A 20,202-nucleotide genomic window follows, 5' to 3' on the forward strand; every position below is an offset into this window, starting at 1 on the left:
GGTATTTTCTTCTTGGTTACGTTGGTTGTACTCGCGTCTGTCTTAATACTAGTGCTTTTGTACATTTAAGACATGAAAACTATCACCACCAACGTCCCCAGAGAACCTCTCTTCATGCACAAATATTCCTTAGATACCGTGTTTTCTAAGCTTTCGTCGTTCATATTTCATATATCTGTTCCTATCTTTCAGACACTAACACAGACATTGTTCGAGTGTCTTACATTAATCTAACAACGCCTGTCTTACTTTATCTACGTGCGTGGGTGCGTGGGTGCGTGTGTGTGTGTGTGTGTGTGTGTGTGTGTGTGTATTTCACAAAGTACTGTATTCATATTTAATGAATCTCAATGAATATTAACAGGAAAGTGAAAAGAAAGCGATGATTTGTATGTAAATTAGTTATTTGGTAACAATGATTTACTCCCACATGGACATGAGGGAGCTGTTTCAACGTTTACAGAGGCATGTTCATTATTGTTATTATGAGCAAAGTTCCTGGAGTACCTAGAGACACAATCAAACAAGTCTCCATGACATGCCCAGTCGATCTGTTTTTGACACCTCTTACAAATGGATTGGGCAAGAAATGCGCCCAAAACACTAACATAAATTAATGGAAATCACAAAGAAAATTTGTAGTCAACTTTATTTAAATAAAAAAAAGACAGAAAGAAAGAAAAGAAACAAAAAAAACCCCTCAGATTTTGTCTGTCATCTTGACCAAGCATGAAATTAGGTTTTCCTACGCATTTGCATGTGATGAAAGGGACTCCTGCGACCACTCTACATATGGCAGTCGAGCAGGCTTTTAAGGATTTCGAATACTGTGACCAGACACTGCAGAAGGTCTGTGTTTGTACGTGTCGGTCGTTAGTGCCACCGTCCCATGAATGCTGCCACCTTAATGACAAAGATTTCGATCAAACAGTTCCAAAATGTTTAGGGTTTGATCGAATGTCTAACACATAAGGTTTAGGATTTCGTGGTCCATATTTCTACGAATGATCTGTGTCCTCATTTTCAGGTTTTCCGAAATGTCTTGAAATGCAAACGAAACCACTTACAATGCTCTGTGTGTTTTGGAATGTTTCAGCTTATAATTTCACAAACAGTGTCAATTCTGGATCCATTTCCAGCAGCTTTAGGTGAGTGGGTGAGTGAGTTTAGTTTTACGTCGTGTTTAGCGATATTCCAGCACTATCACGACAGAGAACACCAGAAATAATCTTCACACATTGTACCCATGGAGGGAATCGAACCCGCGTCTCCGACATGGCGAACGTTAATGACAAGGCTACTCCATCTCCCTCAAGAAGATCATTGAAGATCACTGGAGATCATGGCATCAAAATCATTACAAAGGTATGGTAAAAACTTTGGACTGTCTATGTATGTCAAAAACTAGAATAACGTGCGAGATGAATTATTACTTTTGATTATTAGGTTTTGATTATTAGAGCTGAGCTGAGCTGAGTTATTGCGTATGCTCTTGTGCATACGTTTGTTCATAAACTGTCGACTGAATGAGGTCAAAGTTATTGAGATAACATTTAAACATAGACATCAAAATAATGGTCACGTCTAGATGTGATCAGGGGCTTCTGAGGCCAGAACATGACTGATTCATGAGGGCCCACTTAGTAGATTGGCGATCTGTGTATATGTGTTATGCAAAATTTATTACCATAATATCGGGGTTCATACTTTTCATACGATGCCCTATGGCAAAATATCTTTTAGTCATGGTGACTTGACGTCATAAACAGTGCTAAGAAAGTACTTTTTTCTACGACGTTGCGTTCTACACCCGGCGGTGGCAAGTAGCCAGCCTATGTTTGAAGGTAGATATATTTTTCTCAATTTGACGATTTCGGTAATAAACAGAACACTAAATTTCTTCCCATGGATACCTCACTCGTTGGGGAATTACCAACAATTAGACACACTCACATAACATTCTTCATGGTGTTACATGATGTGATCATGCCATTCTCTGCTAAGAACTAACACCAGGAAATTTGAACACTGTTACTATTTCCAGTTTATGGTGTTCAAGAGCTAGATTAATATCGTTCAAATTTAATTATTCATGCCATCGATTGTGATATCTTAAACGCTAATTTTGAACACTAGGTACTAATTTTTTCGTAAGCAGTTTTGTATATATAGATTCCACGACAAAGAAAACGTGCCAAAACTACGAAATGATCCATCTGTAAACAGTGCAGCATTGATATTTAGGAGCAGGTGCTTGAAATGATACTGAATATAACTGGAATGATAACCCTCACTTGTGGAGTACCATTTTAGTCACGAACAGGCATGACCAACAGTTCTTGACTTTCTCACGAAGAAACACCACATCTACTTACACATGTTACCTCTAATTCCAGTTTTTCCACATTTGGAATCGAAAAGGAACTTGTCTCCAAATCATGTCATGACCCTTTACCACAACTCCTGATTTGAAAACAGCTTCCTGTGGCTCCGTTTCCAGACGAACATATTGGTCTACACATGTAAGTTCACAATCCTGATCTAATTTTGTTAAGAAGCTTCAAGGTGATTAGTTTCTTTCCCACCTTAATTTTACATGAATTACACGAATGTTACATGCGAGAGCAATCGGTCTAGGAGTTCTACCTGGTTTGGCATTGGCACGAAGAGCCATTGTAATTTATTATAAAGAGTATCCTATTACTGGTAGAGGTGATCTAGTATTAGCACCACTGTTCGTTTATACCCTGAGACATGCATCGTTCAGTGTTTTGTTATTCTGTTGTAATTATCTATTGATGTAAGAAACATGTTCTAGCCAGCTTGATAATTTAATACTCAGAACAAGACACAGGAACATGGCTCGATTAAGAAATGCAGCCATCTGTCGTGGTATTGAATAGTAAGCTGAGGTTTTTTTTTGTGTAATATTGACTTTCTCACAGTTGGCATTATATAGAGAGGTTAGGAATTGGTTTCACAGATGTATTTCAAAAAGTCACTCCCGCAGTTTGTGATATAACATTTTCATTACACATATTTAAGCATCTTGTGTGTAATCGGATGTGACGTGTTTAGAGCACAAAAGAGGACAAATCACCTATTCTTGAAGTTCTAGTGACGAACATTACAACGCGAACAGAAAATGTTCAGACTTGAAATTTGATGAATGGAGTAATGTGGCAGTGTTTGCATATCATTAAAGAACGCTGCTCTATTTCGTTCCACTCATTTCGTCTGGATTCAGCAGAGGGCAGCAGTGCGCTGGCAAGTACATTTAGCTGGGAAGTAAGCCTGATGTGGACATTGTTTGGCCTTCCGGGTTATTCCAGTGCTTACTGCCCCAGAGAGTTAGAGAACGTTCAGGTTATTACCGCAGTCATATCACATTACAAGGAGAACAGCAGTCGTGGGAAGATCAGCTGGATACTCGAAATATTCCTATTTTGGCAGCGTGATCACTGTTGAATATTATCATCACTATCTTTTATATAAATTTCTCAATTAATTACTATTGATTTGTATACTTAGTAACGTTTAGAGATAGTGAGTTTACTTTTACGTGGCGCTCAATTAATCGAACACTTGTGATATTGACTGCACACCTACTCAACCAAGTCCAAAAAACAAAACACTTCTCAACAAAGACTGCAAGTACTAACACGAGTCTGGCCATGTTGCACGATTAAAGGAGTGATATTCCAGCTATATGACAGCGGTCTATAAATAACCGAGTCTGGACCAGGCAATCCAGTGATCAATAGCATGAGCATCGATCTAGGCAATTGAGATACGATGACATGGGTCAACCAACTACGCGCGCATGACCACCCGATCCAGTTAGTCACTTCTTACGACAAACATGGATTACTGGAGATCAGTTCTAACCCGGATCTTCACGTGTCAACAACTAGCAAAATACAATTGTTGATCATGTTACATTTGTTTGGGGGTTTAATTTACAGTTTGGTCTAAGGAATCAGAGCAGAACAATTGTCGCTACCTAACGCATATCCTTGAAATGCACCAGAGGTGTACTTAACGACTATTGATTAGGATCATTGAGAAATGTAAAGCTGAGTACTGAGATCATTTACTATCATTTGAAAGGAAGTCTGCTTCATTCACAACCGATATAAACCAATGACTGCTATTGGACACTAAAACGCACCAGCAAGTGAGGGGTTGAATGGTAGGCATATACTTTGTCATTGACATTTCTTTTCCACTGTGGTAAGACGGGTTTTTGTTAGGTTTTTGTCCGTTAAAAACAACCTTTTCAAAGACACTTCATTCTTTGACATAGATAGATGCTACATTCAGTACAAGGGTAAGTTCTGCAGCCGCCCTGCATCGTGTCACCAAATCGAGATTTACGAGGCTTTGTCGGGGCTTTTCATATTTGTTAGTTGGTTTGTTTTTGGTTTCCGGTTTCTGTTCTATTTTACTGAGGGGACATTTTGTTAATGTCCAATCAGTGGAAGTATTTCTGAGAGCAAATATGAATGGAATTGATAAGCATGTCATTCACAAATTTCCCCCTTTCGGTTTAAACCTTATTCAGTTCTGTCAACAAAGTCAACACGGGTGATCTTTCCCCCAGTGTGATTCCTCTAGTTATTTTCCGTATCAAAATATCTCCATTAAGTTAAAAATATCCTCTATGTTCTAAAAGAGATATTATGCTCGGCGAATATGCGAAGAAAAAAACAAAGATAGTAAAATAAGCCAACTGATAATAAGTAATCTACTGTCATGTCCTTATTGATAACCCAGCCAAAATTAGTAATAGTCATCGAATTCTGAACTCTTTACAAACCCTAACATCGGAGCGACAGACACACACCTATCGACACATTACGACGGCCCTCCACAAGTGTACATACATTAGTTTAACTGTCTCCACTCTTGATTCAGATGCAGAGAAATCACTGTCACTGTGTGGCTCCCTGTTGGGAGATCGGAGCAGAAAATGACCTATGGTCCTTTTTAGGGTCTTTAGCTCGGTAGTAATGCATGTGGAATAAATCGGATAATCGTATGTTCAAAAGTGGCCACACGAAGTGGGTATGATGACACCGTGGCGACGCAGATCGCCGTAAGGTTGTTTTGTTGCTTAACGCCGCACTCAGCAATATTCCAGCTATATGGCGTGAGTTGGAGTTGAGTTTTACGCCGCAGTCAGCAATATTCCAGCTACATGGCGGCGGTCTGTAAATAATCGCGTCTGGACCAGACAATGCAGTAATCAAGAATATGAGCATCGATCTGCGCAATTGGGAACCGATGACGTGTCAACCAAGTCAGCGAGCCTGACCACCCGAACCCATAAGTCGCCTGTTACGACAAGCATAGTCACAGGCTATATGGCACAGTTAAAGAATGCATCCAGTGATTTGACGGTTCCAGATTCAACAACAATACCAAATGTTGACTCGAAACAGATGTAGCGTAGTGAACGTCCTGTGTTTGAAACCAACAAAGGAACAGTGGCAGGTTTATCCGATTTCAGACAGATGTGCAACTAGATTGGACACCATGAACATCCAGTGACTGATGGCCACCACTTTTCATCATATGTTTCCAAGTGGAGATCCCTAGCAATTGCTGGTGGTGTCTCCACTGTGTTTATCTTGTGTTCCAGCCTGCTTTGAAGCGTTCTTGTATTAAAGGTTCCGGGGTGAGATAGATGTCGACAGACTATTTGTTCCGTCTTTCGTGAACATCCATGAAGTTGGTTATCCTTTGTTGACACAAGGATCACGTGAAATCTGATTTCAACAGATTAAAAAACATAAGAACTTCAGCCGAGACCCAGTTCAGTCCGTGAATACAGCGCATGATAAAAGGCTGCCAACATTTCCTGTTAGGCAAGATTCAGGCCCAATTGCTTCAAATCGCATTCTTTTATACAAAAACATGGAAGAGTTCTGTCGGGGGTTTCAAGTTTGTGTTTGACATTCTTCTGCCTTTGAAGCGAACATTCTGACATGAGCTTTGTCACACTCTGATCAGTTCGATGTACAGGGTCTGAAATCAGCTCTGGGAAACAACCTGTAATACATGTAAGTTTAAGGGCCCTAATATTGGTACTTCCGTCGTTTTAACATTGAGCGCCTTTTCCTTATTTACGAGTGGGAATGGAACTTGTTCAAAGAATACTAGCAAATCGACATTCTATATATGGTTAACAAGGCTCATGTATGCATGAGGGAAATATGCTCCTGTTGGGTAGCCAGTTGTCTTCTTTTCCTACCGGCTAATAAATGCTGCAACTTAATTCAATTTGAAATATTTTCCCGTCTTTCATCTGAGATTTCTCCTTGTATCTGTTAGTAATGTGAGAGATGAGAGTGAAAAACACTTTAGCTCGACCAAATTGCTACATACAATAGCAAACCAAAAGCACAAAAATGGCTCGCTATTATTATCAATAGAAAGCTTTTCTTGTGAGTAAGCAGCTGAAATATGAGAACAAGCCTGGGATACTTGTTCCTATTCCAGTTTCTCTAAAAAATAAGCTATCACTATATACAGCTGCATGTCACACAGTGAAACAAAACAGTCCATGGTATAAATAACAGTGAAACTACAACAGAGGAAATATAATTTATTTTACGTTGATCTTAGTGGGCAGGAAATAAAAATTCTAAAACTAGTAGTAGTTTACAAACTCCAATATATTTTGAATGACAAACGCAGTTCTGAGATCCTTCAGTGCGAGGGAGGTTTTTTCAGGATCATGTTTGAAAAGGTATGTGAATAAAGATTTCATCCCCCATGGGTGAAATTGACTGTCCAGCTGGTAAACCAAATAAAACAAACAAACCATTTCTTAACAAAGCCTATAAGCACTAACAAACGTAGATCCAATCCAGAGTATCACGTAAAATGTGCATGTTTTTATATATGATCACCTGATCCTAGATAGACCGCGATACTAACTAATGTTAAATCGAAATAGTTTCCACTAAAAACTTTCACAAGAGCAGACACCTATACATCAGGAATTCAATCTAAATAAAATCCTGTTTTGTATGAAACACACATACTAACAAATATTGATGATGCCTGATGCCAACTGAAGATACAAAGGTATAAACAATAATGACTGCCAGAGTTGATGATCATCTCATTTATTCAACATCAGTACATCTCCGGCCTCTGTAATGATGTTCACCCACTGTAGTGAATACATACAGCTACACACTGAAGTGCCCATTCTCATTTGGAAAACAGAATGAGTCTCTGTTTAACTCACAGAAATCATATGATGCTAATACACGCATGAAGAAGATATGCCAAGAAAGCCAAGCGCATGTTACACAAGATAAATGTAACATGCGAGATCCCCTGTCTGAAACTATCTGGTTCCATTGTAAGCAACACTGATTCATGTGTTACATAAACAGGTACAAAGTTGCTGTATGTATTCACTGTGGAGGAAGACAGTTGCACACATGTAAGTGATTACAGTTTATCTACAATCTGATCATATTAAAACAGATGAATAAGGAAATAATGCATATGATGAACTGAAATGTAACGTGATTTAGAACTAAATGACATTTACACAGTAATACCATGTAAGTCAAGACCATTACTCGTAAATACCCTGATACATGGTCAATCAAGAAATCATACTTGCAGTAGCGCTTTCATTCAACTTTATACAGCATGTCAGTTACATGAAAACAAACTAGAGTGATGCCTGTTTTTAACATGTTAAACATTTACCATTACTGTGCAAACCTGGGGCTCCTTTCACAAGCAAACTTTACTAAGGTTAACCTTAACTATCATTCTTTAACATTGCGCTAAGGTTACCTTAGACCTTTGTTTATGGCTTATAACCTGATGGGTGTTAGTTTCAAATTGCATGTGGTCGGTGATTGAAGTTGTCCCCAGCGCTGTGGGAAAATTAGTGATTCGTTTCAACTTATCACATTTTTTTTCAACTTTAGAGGTTGAACTGGCATTTGGATGATTTGTTTTGGTCAGTGCTTACCAAAAGGTATCAGAATCTGCAAAGTTGTGTTTTACTTTGCATGTGACCTTTAAGGAATGGAAGTTAAGGTTAACCTTAGTAAAGGTTACTTTATGAAAGGAACCCGAGAGCCACAAGTTCTATGTTGGCAAATCAAAGATCATGAAAATGAAAATGTTGAGAATCAAATCTGCCTCAATAAATTGGACCCCATCCTCGATATCTCCAGGGTATACGTTCCGATAAGTCTCCACTATACCCTGGACGCATCTACGGCTTTGTCAGATAAATTTATTACCTCCCTTGACTGTCTTTTGATCCAGTCAGGTGTCTACGCTGGGAAGTTGAGCGAACCAATCACAACTCACTTTCGTTTTTTGAATTATCTAACCGATTATACTTGGCAACACAAACCATGCAGAGGTTGTCTGGAAGAGGTAGAAGGCGTTCTTGCATATGCTGTTTTAAAGTTTCGGACCTGTCAATTTGTTTGCATGATTTCTCTAAAATGTGGGACGCACTGCGAGCAAACCTTCGCAGTTGCGACCGCTGCCTTTGTTGACACTGGCAAGCTCGGTTAACGGCGGCCTAGCTGATTGGCTACTGTGAGAACGCGGAGCCAGTGAAGGGAGGTAATAAATTTATCGGGCAGAGCCATAGATGCGTCCAGGGTATAGTGGAGACTTATCGGAACGTATACCTTGGAGATATCGAGGATGATTGGACCCTTGCTCACCCAAATACATATGCAAATTAAGTTTCAGTGCCTTTGACAATTTGGCCTTTATTCTCAAAACACTGGTAGCCATAAGAATTCTGAAGTTTGATCGTAGCCAACTTATTAACATTGGGCTTAAGAAGTTCATAGTGGTACGAATGTTTTGAGAATAAGGGGCCTGGTCCAACCTAATACTCAAATATACTCAACTATACCATCCAAATGAGGTCTGTCCATAATCGAGTCTGTACCAGACAATACAATATGGTTACCTCATTGACGTAGACCTCTTTTCACAAAGCACTAAGGTGATTGTAAGTCACTACATTAACCTCAGTGTAACGCTAAAGAATGGGAGTTCAGGTTAACCTTAGTAAAGGTTGGTTTGTGAAAGGAGACAATGGTCACTTCTTTCAACCAGTGAAGGTTCTGCAGAAACATTCTAATAGGTGATCCCCAAAGGGGTTCAGTTATACAGAGTAATGTTCTTATGTGGAACAAAGTCAGGGACCTTGAGTACAGTGCTTGAGGGTCCCTGTGACTCATGCTTAAAAATTTCAGGGTCCTGGACAACAAAATGGGGGTCCAGACACTTAAATATCATTAATAATTTTATTCTATTGTGTATCATGATCAACACATTAACTGTTACAGTAATGAATTTGTAAATGATACCATAATACAGCAGGTATGAAACTCAGTGATAACTTTATGTTAATGGATTGGAATTTGGATTGACAAAAGTATTTGGACTATTTCTGCATCAGGGTGGATGCATTAATAAATTTCGTTGTGTCCACTGTCAATTTTTATATGTATAAGGCACAGGAATTCGCATCCCGTAAATTCCTGGACTGAGTATGTAGAGATAATTCAACAAACTGTCCAGAAACAGGTTTTCAGAAGGATAAGGGTCCAGACTAAGTTGGCATCACTGTATTAACGCACATGACTTTGTTGTGGTCAGTCTTCATGACCTGTGACTGGACATGATGAAGACATTCACACATTGTAAACAATGATGGATGAAGATTTAAAGGTTGAGGAGCAGAACGATTGGACAATGGTCACTACCCTGCACAAACTTCCTGATGATGCTGTCACAAAGGGTGTCCTTCAGACGCTCTGATATCACGAAATAGTCCAATCTCCTGCAAGTATACATGACACCATTTCTTAATGTATGCTACCTTCAATAAACCATCTGAAATTTTTCTCTCATAAGATGAGAGCAAATGAGTGAGTAGGGGTGAAACAGCATACAAGGGTATTTTGTCTTCAATTCACTATGCCGTAATGCAATCCCAAACATCAGTGATTTTGTAACATCATTTTATTCACCTTTTCACACCTTGCCTAAAATGTCTTGTATTCGAATCATTTTGTCAAAATCTATGCTTTTTTTTTTTTGCTTTCCTGCATTATGATCATATCTCACAAACTGGACCGAACGAAAGGCCTTGCACGACAATATGTACTGTGCCATAGTAAGAGTGTACAGTTTCACCCCTATGAGTGAGTTAATTTTATGTCACTTTTAGAAGCAAAGCCACATCAAGGGAAACTAGAAATGGGCTTTGCACTGAACAAACGTTGGGAATCAAGCTCATCAGCTGAAGTCTGTAACGACAGTGTCAGCTGGTTTCACCTTACACTTATTATAGAGAGCATCACAGCTAACTTCTTTGAGCAAAATCCTAGATTTTTTTGTTTCTGTAGAAAGTGGAGATAAACTACTCACCAGCCAACATCCTTAGCTCTGTTGTTCATGAAGTAGGCCCAGAATGTGTAGGCACCTTCTTGTTCCGGGTACAGGAGGCGGAAAGAGTCCACAAAGCCCTCATTCAGCAGGTTGGTGAACCCCTCACGCTCCTGAGGAGTAAAACCTGCAGTTTTCTTGTTGGTTTTGGGATTTTTTAAGTCTGAAAGTGAAGGGAGTTGACAGTTTCAGTACCATGGATATCAGTTCAATCAAGTAAAGTATATGTGTAGGTATCAAGGTGTAGTAAACAAATTTAAATTGCAAACAGTGTTTTGCCTAACCATGTAATAGGCTTAACCATGTCTGTTTGTGAAATATGTCTGCATGACCTGCACATCTGCCTACCAAAAATATGTATTGCCCACCCATCCGTCTGTTTGTCAAATATGTCTGCATGACCTGCCCATCCGCCTACCAAAACTATGCCTTGCCTATCCATGTCTGTCAGATATGTCTGCATGACCTGCCTGTCTGCCTACCCAAAACATACATAGCTTATCCACGTCTGTCACATATCTCTGCACGACCTGCACATCTGCTACCAAAAATATGTATTGCCTACCCACGTCTTTTTGTCAAATATGTTTGCATGGCAAAGCCCCTGTCTGCCTACCAAAAGTATGCATGGCTCATCCCAAAACACATGTGTGTGACAACACATTTATCATACAATGTCATTCTTATTAAATAATTTATAACAAAATTAGACCTTAGTTGCCACAAGTCACGAAAATATACTTTGTGGGATGTGTACAGATATCTATAATGTTACAAATATTCACGCGTGTCACAAGCTCAGAGATACAATATTGTTCTGATCACATAATTGACTTTGTTAGGTCATCTAGTTCCTTTCATGTTAAAGCAAGTATTATTGTAAAAATATCTTAGTGTGCATTTGAAAAATAACAAGAAACGTGTGAATCTACAGAAACCTTCATTTAACATTTTGAACAACAAATACATTTTACTGTTCCCATGACATTGTGCACCTAGATTCCTCTGCCACCTGCTTGCTAGCCCTGATAGTTGGTTAGACAACCGATGATGGTGTCTTCACAAGCCTATGAAATTCTATCCATGATTCGTAATCCACTCCATCAATCATAACTAGACAATTTTCTTGACCAAAGCACTGACAGTACTGATACGGTGCCTGTCAATCCGGACACGTCACAACATGTTTGTTTACACTGTGAAAGTAGTCAATGAAATTTGCATATGACTTCTCTAATTTGCATCAATATCCGTACATGACCCCAACTGATATCCAAGATATCTGTTGGTTTTATCCTGCCGAGAACGCCATCCATTGTCTGAAAAACCTGAATATCAAATATGTGTACATGTCAAGCCTGGCCTACCTATGTCAAGATGTGCGACGTTGAGATCTCCACACAGAATCACCGGTTTTTTGGCATCCAGCTTCTTCATGTAGTCCTGGAAAGCCACATCCCATTCCTTTGTGCGGTAGTTAAGTCGTGTCAAACCACGTCCAGAGTTCGGAATGTCTGAATAAACATGCACCAGGAAGACAAATGTCAGATATAATTGAAAACTCTGTATGCATAAATGTATAAAACATGTAATGGGGACTGTTTAACACAGAAAATTTAATTCTTATTATTGTATTTTACTTTTTTCAACATGGAATCATATTATTACCAGAAGCACAATGCAAAATGGTTTATATGAAGAGTATCCCCACTACATACCTATACCCTTCCTTCACCCTGAACCCCTTCTCATCAACATAGCTTTGCTATAAAGAAATGGGTCAACACTTCCCTCAAACAAACACCCGACCACTTCAAGTCATTAACATAGCTCTGCTACAAAGTCCTGGGTCAACACTTCCCTCAACCAAACACCCGACCACCCTGTTTATATCAACATAACTCTGCTACAAAGTCCTGGGTCAACACTTCTCTCAAATCAACACCCGACCACCTTGTTTATATCAACATAACTCTGCTACAAAGACCTGGGTCCACACTTCTCTCAAATCAACACCCAACCACCCTGTTTATATCAACGCAACTCTGCTCCAAAGACCTGGTTCAACACTTCCCTTAAACCAACACCCGACCACCCTTTTTATATCAACATAACTCTGGTACAAAGACTTGGATCAGTACTTTCCTCAAACCAACACCCGGCAATCCCTTCTTATCTACATGTCACTACTACACACTAGTAACACAGTGTTTACTATCTAAAGCATTGTCACCCCTAGACCTATCTTGGCACCCTCTCTCAATCCAACACACATTCATCTCATATTTTCATTACCACTGTCACTCCCTTGTCCAGTTCTCTGTCTCCCCAATCAAACAATCAGCCATTTAACCAAACCATCACACAACACTCACATGCTGTAACCATGTAGAACTTTTCAAACTCGGCTGTGATGACACGTCCCTCCTTGTCGTGTTTGCCAACACCTGTTGGGTCAACAATGAATGTGAGTGTGAAACATGCCGACAATGTAAGGCTTATTGCAACCACCTCTTCATTAGCATGACCAAAAACACAGCATAAAGGGCAGTTAGAAGAGCTGAAAATGCACCTACATCTATTCAGGAATACAATAGAAACATTAGAAAAGTATGGTGGAACCTAGTTCAGCTACATGTTCAGTAAAAACATGAGTAAACAAACACTTCCCGCCTATACTTAGTTCTATTATAATGAATGATGATGCTGAAACAAAAGCAAATATGTTCAAGCCAAAACCATGAAAAAAGGCACCACAGACTGAACCTATGTACAGAACTGAAACATCTTTCCAGTGACTCTACTCATTTTTGCACAGTCAGTGCACCTTCCTTATCAAAATTTATTACATCATGAGAACATACACATTTTCAATTAATGATAATATATCACAGGAGAATGTCTACTCATTTTCCATCAATACCTAAAATACTCATAACCTTACCTTTCCTCTTGTCTCACTTAATAAACACAGATACCTTTTGTCAGGATACCTTAATGCTACCTTAAACACTAGACTAAGTCCCAACTTGGACTTCACTGTAGAATTTTGTACCTTCAGCATGTTAAACATGTAGGGTATATTCTTTAAAACACTACAAAAATGTGATAATATGGTACCTATGTGAAGCAGGGCTTGATTTAAGAGATGTTAACTAACTTCCAAGTGCAAGTAACAAAGCACTAAAACAAGTGATTGTCTGCAGACTGGACAAGCATGTGATCCACCTTGAAGGTTTTTAAATACATCTCAGGTTGAATTGCATCACAGAATACCTTTGAAACTTTTCTAGTTATCATAGCAGACACAGGTTGGGTTCTCATCTTATTGAGTGGGTAGATGCAAACCTAGTGTGTGTGTGTGAGTTTAGTTTTATGCTGCTTTTGGCAGCATTCCGGCAATGTTGCGACAGAGGACATTAAACATGGGCTTCATGCATTGTACCATAGTTGATCTGTCTGTAGATCATCCTCGCCACCTCCACAGTCAAATGTGGCCCTGACGCGTTTAAGATAACAGGATTTGACTGTACTAGAGGTAACTTATCATTAAATATGATTGATAGAAACTTCTTGTCATATTTTTAAAAAAATACTTCATCCAAGAAAATATGTTCCTTTGATCAACTCTTAGTGCTTTGGTACATAAAAGGTGAGAATTTCAATGTTTCTGTGTATATTCTTACTTAGGTAATTGAAATAGTAAGAATCTACTCTGATACATCAAAAATCTGACTAAAGTTGTAAACATCAAAATAAAGAAATTGACCTCCTGAAATTCTCACCTTTTAACAACATAATAAAGATGCAATACATGTGTACCTGATCTGTCACAGAGAAGGCACATGTAGAAAACCAACAACCAAAGGGAGATAACCCCTCACTCACCAATTCCATACATGACCTCAATTGGCTTCTTCTTGCAATACATGCCTGTCCCAGCATATCCCTCAGCATCCCCTGACGACCAGTAAGCATGGTAACCATCAACATTGACTGTATCAGGCATCTTCTCTAAGCTGCACTTTGTCTCTTGCACACAGAAAATATCTGGAGCCTCCTTACTGATGTATGCAGTACCCTCTTTCTGTAGAAAACAGAGTCAAATACTGTTGACAAATTTTGCTATTACGGTAACTTTAACATATCATGTTTATCATTGAACTAGATGAGATTGAAAGATGCACATGCATCACCTTATCATATCAACCAAATAAGCATGTGTACAAAAAGTAAAGTCTATGAACAGCATTTAGAAGAGGGAATTTGTAACCCTTCTACCTACCCCAAGCCACGCCCTGATTCCATTGATATTCCAGGAGGATATCTTCAAGTTCCAGTCAAGACCATCTTTGGTCTTTGCACTAGAAGAGAAGTCCTGCTCATCCAAGGTCAGGGTTGGAATTACAACCTTTTTATTGTCTCCATCTCCGTTCTCCTCATCCTTCTTCTTCCCTTTTCCCTTCTTGGGTGTGGCCTCCTCACCCTGAAAATATCAACAATGAACATTAGGCACAAACATTGACTTAATGCATTCTCAAGGGCTGGTATATGACAGCAAATGATGGTAAAAATTTAAGATAGTGTATAGGAAACCAGTTTAGATTATATTCAGTTGTAAATATGGAAAAGAGAAAAGGGACATAAAATATTATTACATGGTGTCCCTGCATTCTCAGAAAGACTAAAGTTCTGAATAACTTTATATTCAAGTTTTTCTCTCCAAACATTGCCAAACGCACTGTCTGAAATCATGAACAAATCCCTGCGTATACATTTTAGGTATTTTACAGGACCTTAATTAACAATGTTTCAGCTGTTATTAATTCATATTTACTTTTTGATACATTTTCATTTTATTTCCCTACTTGGTCCACATGCAAACTGTAGTGCACATAGGCTTGAGAAACTGAGAAAGCAAATGACCTGTCTTCTTGTATGTGAGCAAAGAAAGCGAAGGTTGGCAACATACTTCCCTCGCTTAGGTTTGAAAAAGATTTTTCATGTCAAAATAAAATATTGCCACCATCAAAGGTACACATCCATTTCCTCAATGGTGCTCTCAGGTTTCCAAATCCATATTTAATAATTACTCATCATTTAAAGCACCACTCATAGTATATCTCCATCTCCATTCACCATGCCAGTTTCCGGTTCAGCAGAGTGATGGAACAGATGAGTTAAATCTAAATATACTTCTTATACTATGTATCCTCCATATGGAATGCTTGTGGGGTTACCTCCCTTCTTCATTTGCCCACTACCCAGGTGTTTTTATGAAGAATAAATGCTACGAAAATTTTAATAACAACGATAACAGATAAGAAAAATAAACTCCCACAGTTTCATGGTAAAAATAGGCAATATGGTATTTCTTTTATTTTCTTTTTATTCGAACTAAAGCGAGGCAAGTATGTTGCCAAACTTTGCTTGTTTAGCTTACATATAAGACCGGTCATTTTCTCTCTGTTGCGAAACCCTTTTTGCACTACAGTTTGCCTGTACTTGGTCACATTACAACACACACATGAAAACTAATCAACAAATAAACACATATTATGCACAGTACAATAAAGATAAGCCATAAGTTATTGTATCAATGAAATCTCTCACCTCATCAGCCTCATCCTTCTTTCCTTTCTTTGTCTTCTTTGCTGGAGGTTCCTGATGACAGAGAAACACACACCATCACAAATGCCCTGACATATAATAAACAGATATGCCATAGGTTATTCTATCAATGAAATCTCTCACCTCATCAGCCTCATCCTTCTTTCCTTTCTTTGTCTTCTTTGCTGGAGGTTCCTGATGACAGAGAAACACACACCATCACAAATGCCCTGACATATAATAAACAGATATGCCATAGGTTATTCTATCAATGAAATCTCTCACCTCATCAGCCTCATCCTTCTTTCCTTTCTTTGTCTTCTTTGCTGGAGGTTCCTGATGACAAAGGAACACAAACCATAATAGGGATCAAAATTATTAGTGCTAAAATTGAAATGGCACAGTTAAATTCTTAAGAGCATGCTGTTATACCATACTTGATTTGTTTGTGAAAGTGCATTAAAGTATGTGTTTACCATTATTATCTTTCACGATTTAAAGAGACATTTTGAACAATGAATACTGATAAAGTGTACATGTCAGACAGACAGCTAATCACCAATGTCTTTTCAAAGACAGTAAATAAACAAAAACATATATCTAGCATTGTTTTATTAATCATGATTTATTAGTGAATGTTACAATACATTTACAACTTTAACATTTACTTTAAGTTGTGTAATGTTTTGAAGTTCAGTTTGATAAACCATGAATTTATGGCACACCTGAAACGGCAATGGCACACATAAATTATTATGACAGTGCCCATGAAGCACATTTGAAAACAAAATAATTTTGATTCTTGCATAACAAATGCCAAAACATATTATCCTGCGAACATGCATGGTGATCCTAGCGGCAGAGACATCCATTCTTGTCTATAGAGAGTCTGTTTGAAGACCTATGGTTTTAGTTTGTGACAGAAATGATGGTAATTGTTGTATGTACCATGGGAATCATCTCAGTTTCTAATGCAGTTTGCAACATATTTTATTGCCTATACATTTTGTGAAAGCAAACTCTATACCATCAGGACCTCTGATATTAAGTATATGGCATCCCTATGCCATGTAAGAAGTGGTCTCAAATGTTTCTGGCCAAGTGGGCTAGTTAGCCATAGCATGATTAAAATTAACTAGCTCAATGCAACCAGGTTAAGTATGTGGGTCTATTTTTCCAGAAAGTTAATTCTGCAAAGGTATTAAAGAATAAGTATCTATTACCAGTTTCTGTTTCCCATAACTTACCTCAGCTGCAGCAGCATCAGCATCGACCACTTCCTTGGCAGCCTGTAAACATACTTCACATGAACAAGAACTGAAGTATTCAGTAATGTGAAGCTATATATCAGAATAACTGAAAAACATTTATTATGCTCATGAAAATATAATAAATCAAATACATAATAAAATAGGGTTTTTTTAAACATTAGTCACTGTCCAATAATATCCAAACAAATGATGGGCATTTAGTAATGGAATGTATAAGAAAAGCAAAATTTATGCATGTTACAATAAAGAAGCTGACATTCACAAATCTTGCTTTTCTAATATCCAAACAGCCCCATAGTTTTCTCTGTTATATCTTTTAAAACTTCAGTGATGATTGAAAAGTGCATTATCTAGTTGATCTAGTATTGAAAATTAAAATTAGACATCGTGAAAATGTCAGGTTGCAATATGTTAGCTGAAATAAGCCGCTTTATATTAGTAAAGTTAGGGACTTTGAATTTTAATGTTCGGCACTTTAAATGTCAACATAATTAAGGAGGGTACTCCGAACTTTCCATTCGCCTTCATTCTTTAAACGTTATGTAACTTCAAACTTAATCCATAACTAGTTGCCAAATGAAATACAGCTATAGAGAGAACTGGGGATTGTTTATTGGTCATGGTCTATAAATGTAAGAAAGCACTGACAAAGGCATTGTTCCCGCCGTCACGAGTTATTTCATGTATTACGGTAAACATGAACTAAACGGGTTATACGCACGTGAATATGAAGCAAGCAAATCTGTCACTCAGAAACCAATTTGCGTTGTTACTTACCTTTTTCTTTGACTTTGGGGGCATTCTGGTGACTGATGATAGGGATCGCAGTATAACTTTGGACTGACAACAAAACGTGTATCCAAACTTCACCAAATAGGCGAATGAAGCCAGTGCGGTCGGAACAATGTTGGCGGTACACCGGCAAGTGTGTTGCAAAAAGTTGGATTTCAAATATATGTGGAATTCAATTGTCTCCAGTACTTTCTACATAAAATAATGAATAATTGAGAATGACATATCTATTTTGATTTATGTTTCATGTATATATATTTGTTTGAAAAATATCACAATGGCCAAATTGTTGCTAAATATTACGTTTCGGTTATGTCGTTGCTATTTTATATTTTCCCGCATAGAGCTCCGCTCAGACTGCAAACTCGCGACAGTGTATGCAACAGCCCCAGGCATTCGGTTACCGGAGTTTGTGCAATGAATGCATAGTACTTGATTAGAAAGTACGTGGTTTCCATGTTTAGACAGTTGTTAGAACATGTCGTGCCTTGTCTGCGAGTACTTGAAGTCCGTGTTCTGTTGTCAGTGAATCATTTGTACTTATATTTAACCCCAAATTGCATGACGTTAGTTACAAGTTCAACAGTAAGATGACGGTTTTCTGGGATGAGAGCATAAATGTAATTAAACTCTTGAGCGAAAACGTAAATCTGTTGCTCGCGAAGTTTCATGCACATGTTTTACATATCATTGCCGGTTTGTGCCTACTGTGCGAATTGATAAATAGTGTCTCCTCACAATAAAGGAGCGCAGTAGCCAGTCGAGCCAAAACTGGGCACAAAGACACAGTGCGGGCACTGTATCCCCCTGCTTATTGGAATCACTGTCAATAATGTGTTCAAAACCTATGAGTAATCTGCTGACAACGTTTGTCTATTTTATGTGCAAGTGACCTCAGTTCACTGGCAGACGTCATTACCTGTATTTATGCTTACTGACACTGTAAATAGATGTAGATGATATGTATTTTTTCAATCGAGGTCTTCCCATACTCTTGGAGCGCAACGTTTGTGGTTCTTATATATTCGTACGCCGGCCAGTACTTAGTTGTGACGTTTCCGCCAAGACCAAAGGGTTTTTTGATGAACATAAATATGAACGCTCATCTTATTCAAATAATGACAATAAATATGAACACAGAAATTGATACAGTTATGTATTATTTCTTTATTTTCGAATACAGTGACTGAGCGGGTTTTTGTATACAGCTGGGAATATTTGGACATTGTAAGTTATCTTCACAGAGTAATTTTGTTTTAAATTTGATTGAAAAAGAATAATACAAGCCCACAATATACACAGTGAGTGAGTGAGTTTAGTTTTACGCCGTACGCAGCAAAATTCCAGCTATATGGCGGCGGTCTGTAAATATTCGAGTCTGGACCAGACAATCTAGTGATCAACAACATGATACTCGATCTGCGCAATTGGGAACCGATGATGTGTCTCAAACAAGTCAGCGAGCCTGGCCTATTCTGGCCCGGGACCTTCACGGTTCATATTATACACAGTGTTGAATGTAGTGAAATGGATCTGTCATCTCGTGACGTGAACAACGAGATAATGTTTGACATCACGTGACGAATACATAGAGGACACTAAACCAAGCCATTACTCACTGTCTTGATACCAAATATTTGTAATTAACTCGTTTAGTAAAACCGGTATTTCACGGAAGCGGGCTTCGTATTCTGTTAATTACTCTCCCAAATAAATTGATAGAAACTGCCATCAGTGTGAAGACTCTTGACTTTCGGTGAGTCAAGTACAAGAAGTAAGGCCTTATACCATTGTGACAGAAGTACTGGCTGTGTGACGTCATAACCTCAGAGCATTATGATGTCATTTGTCCAGCGGTATTACACAAGTGTTATACACAGCCCTAAAAATATTATGCAGCAGTATTTTCCACGCTGAGTAATAAAATTATCTTATTACTCGCCCGTTGAAGATACTGCAGTGTAATATTTTTACGGCAATATTACACCAGTGTAATACCGCTTGACGTATGACGTCAAAATGGTTCAAAGTTGTGACGTCACAATGCTAATGTCGCTGTCGCAAT

The 20,202-nt window shown here is 38.4% G+C and overlaps 1 protein-coding gene across 2 annotated transcripts; it reads right to left on the minus strand.

The window, feature by feature from the left end:
* Nucleotides 1–6,597: 6,597 nt before the first annotated feature.
* On the minus strand, nt 6,598–18,268 carry LOC137287066 (DNA repair nuclease APEX1-like). 2 transcript variants are annotated; one of them, XM_067819182.1, is made up of 11 exons: nt 18,123–18,268; nt 17,322–17,363; nt 16,360–16,410; nt 16,219–16,269; nt 16,078–16,128; nt 14,750–14,950; nt 14,353–14,551; nt 12,840–12,911; nt 11,832–11,978; nt 10,447–10,627; nt 6,598–9,856 (listed from the first exon to the last, which is right to left on the minus strand). In XM_067819182.1, the coding sequence occupies exons 1-11, from the start codon at nt 18,144–18,146 to the stop codon at nt 9,739–9,741; spliced, it is 1,137 nt and encodes a 378-aa protein (XP_067675283.1). In that variant the 5' UTR covers nt 18,147–18,268; the 3' UTR covers nt 6,598–9,738. The 2 variants fall into 2 exon arrangements, with proteins under 2 accessions (XP_067675283.1, XP_067675285.1); XM_067819184.1 differs by lacking the exons at nt 16,078–16,128; nt 16,219–16,269 and having other exon boundaries at nt 18,123–18,237.
* Between the last annotated feature and the right edge of the window lie 1,934 nt (nt 18,269–20,202).

The sequence above is a fragment of the Haliotis asinina genome, chromosome 6 (assembly GCF_037392515.1).
Source record: "Haliotis asinina isolate JCU_RB_2024 chromosome 6, JCU_Hal_asi_v2, whole genome shotgun sequence".
Lineage (NCBI taxonomy): Eukaryota > Metazoa > Mollusca > Gastropoda > Lepetellida > Haliotidae > Haliotis > Haliotis asinina.

Bases quoted from the DNA above. Each gene is read 5' to 3' on its own strand.
- LOC137287066 (XM_067819182.1), bottom strand. From the start codon at position 18,146: ATGCCCCCAAAGTCAAAGAAAAAG. The intron at 16,270-16,359 runs GTGAGAGATTTC...CTCTGTCATCAG, and splicing joins AGAAGGATGAGGCTGATGAG to GAACCTCCAGCAAAGAAGAC. The intron at 16,129-16,218 runs GTGAGAGATTTC...CTCTGTCATCAG, and splicing joins AGAAGGATGAGGCTGATGAG to GAACCTCCAGCAAAGAAGAC.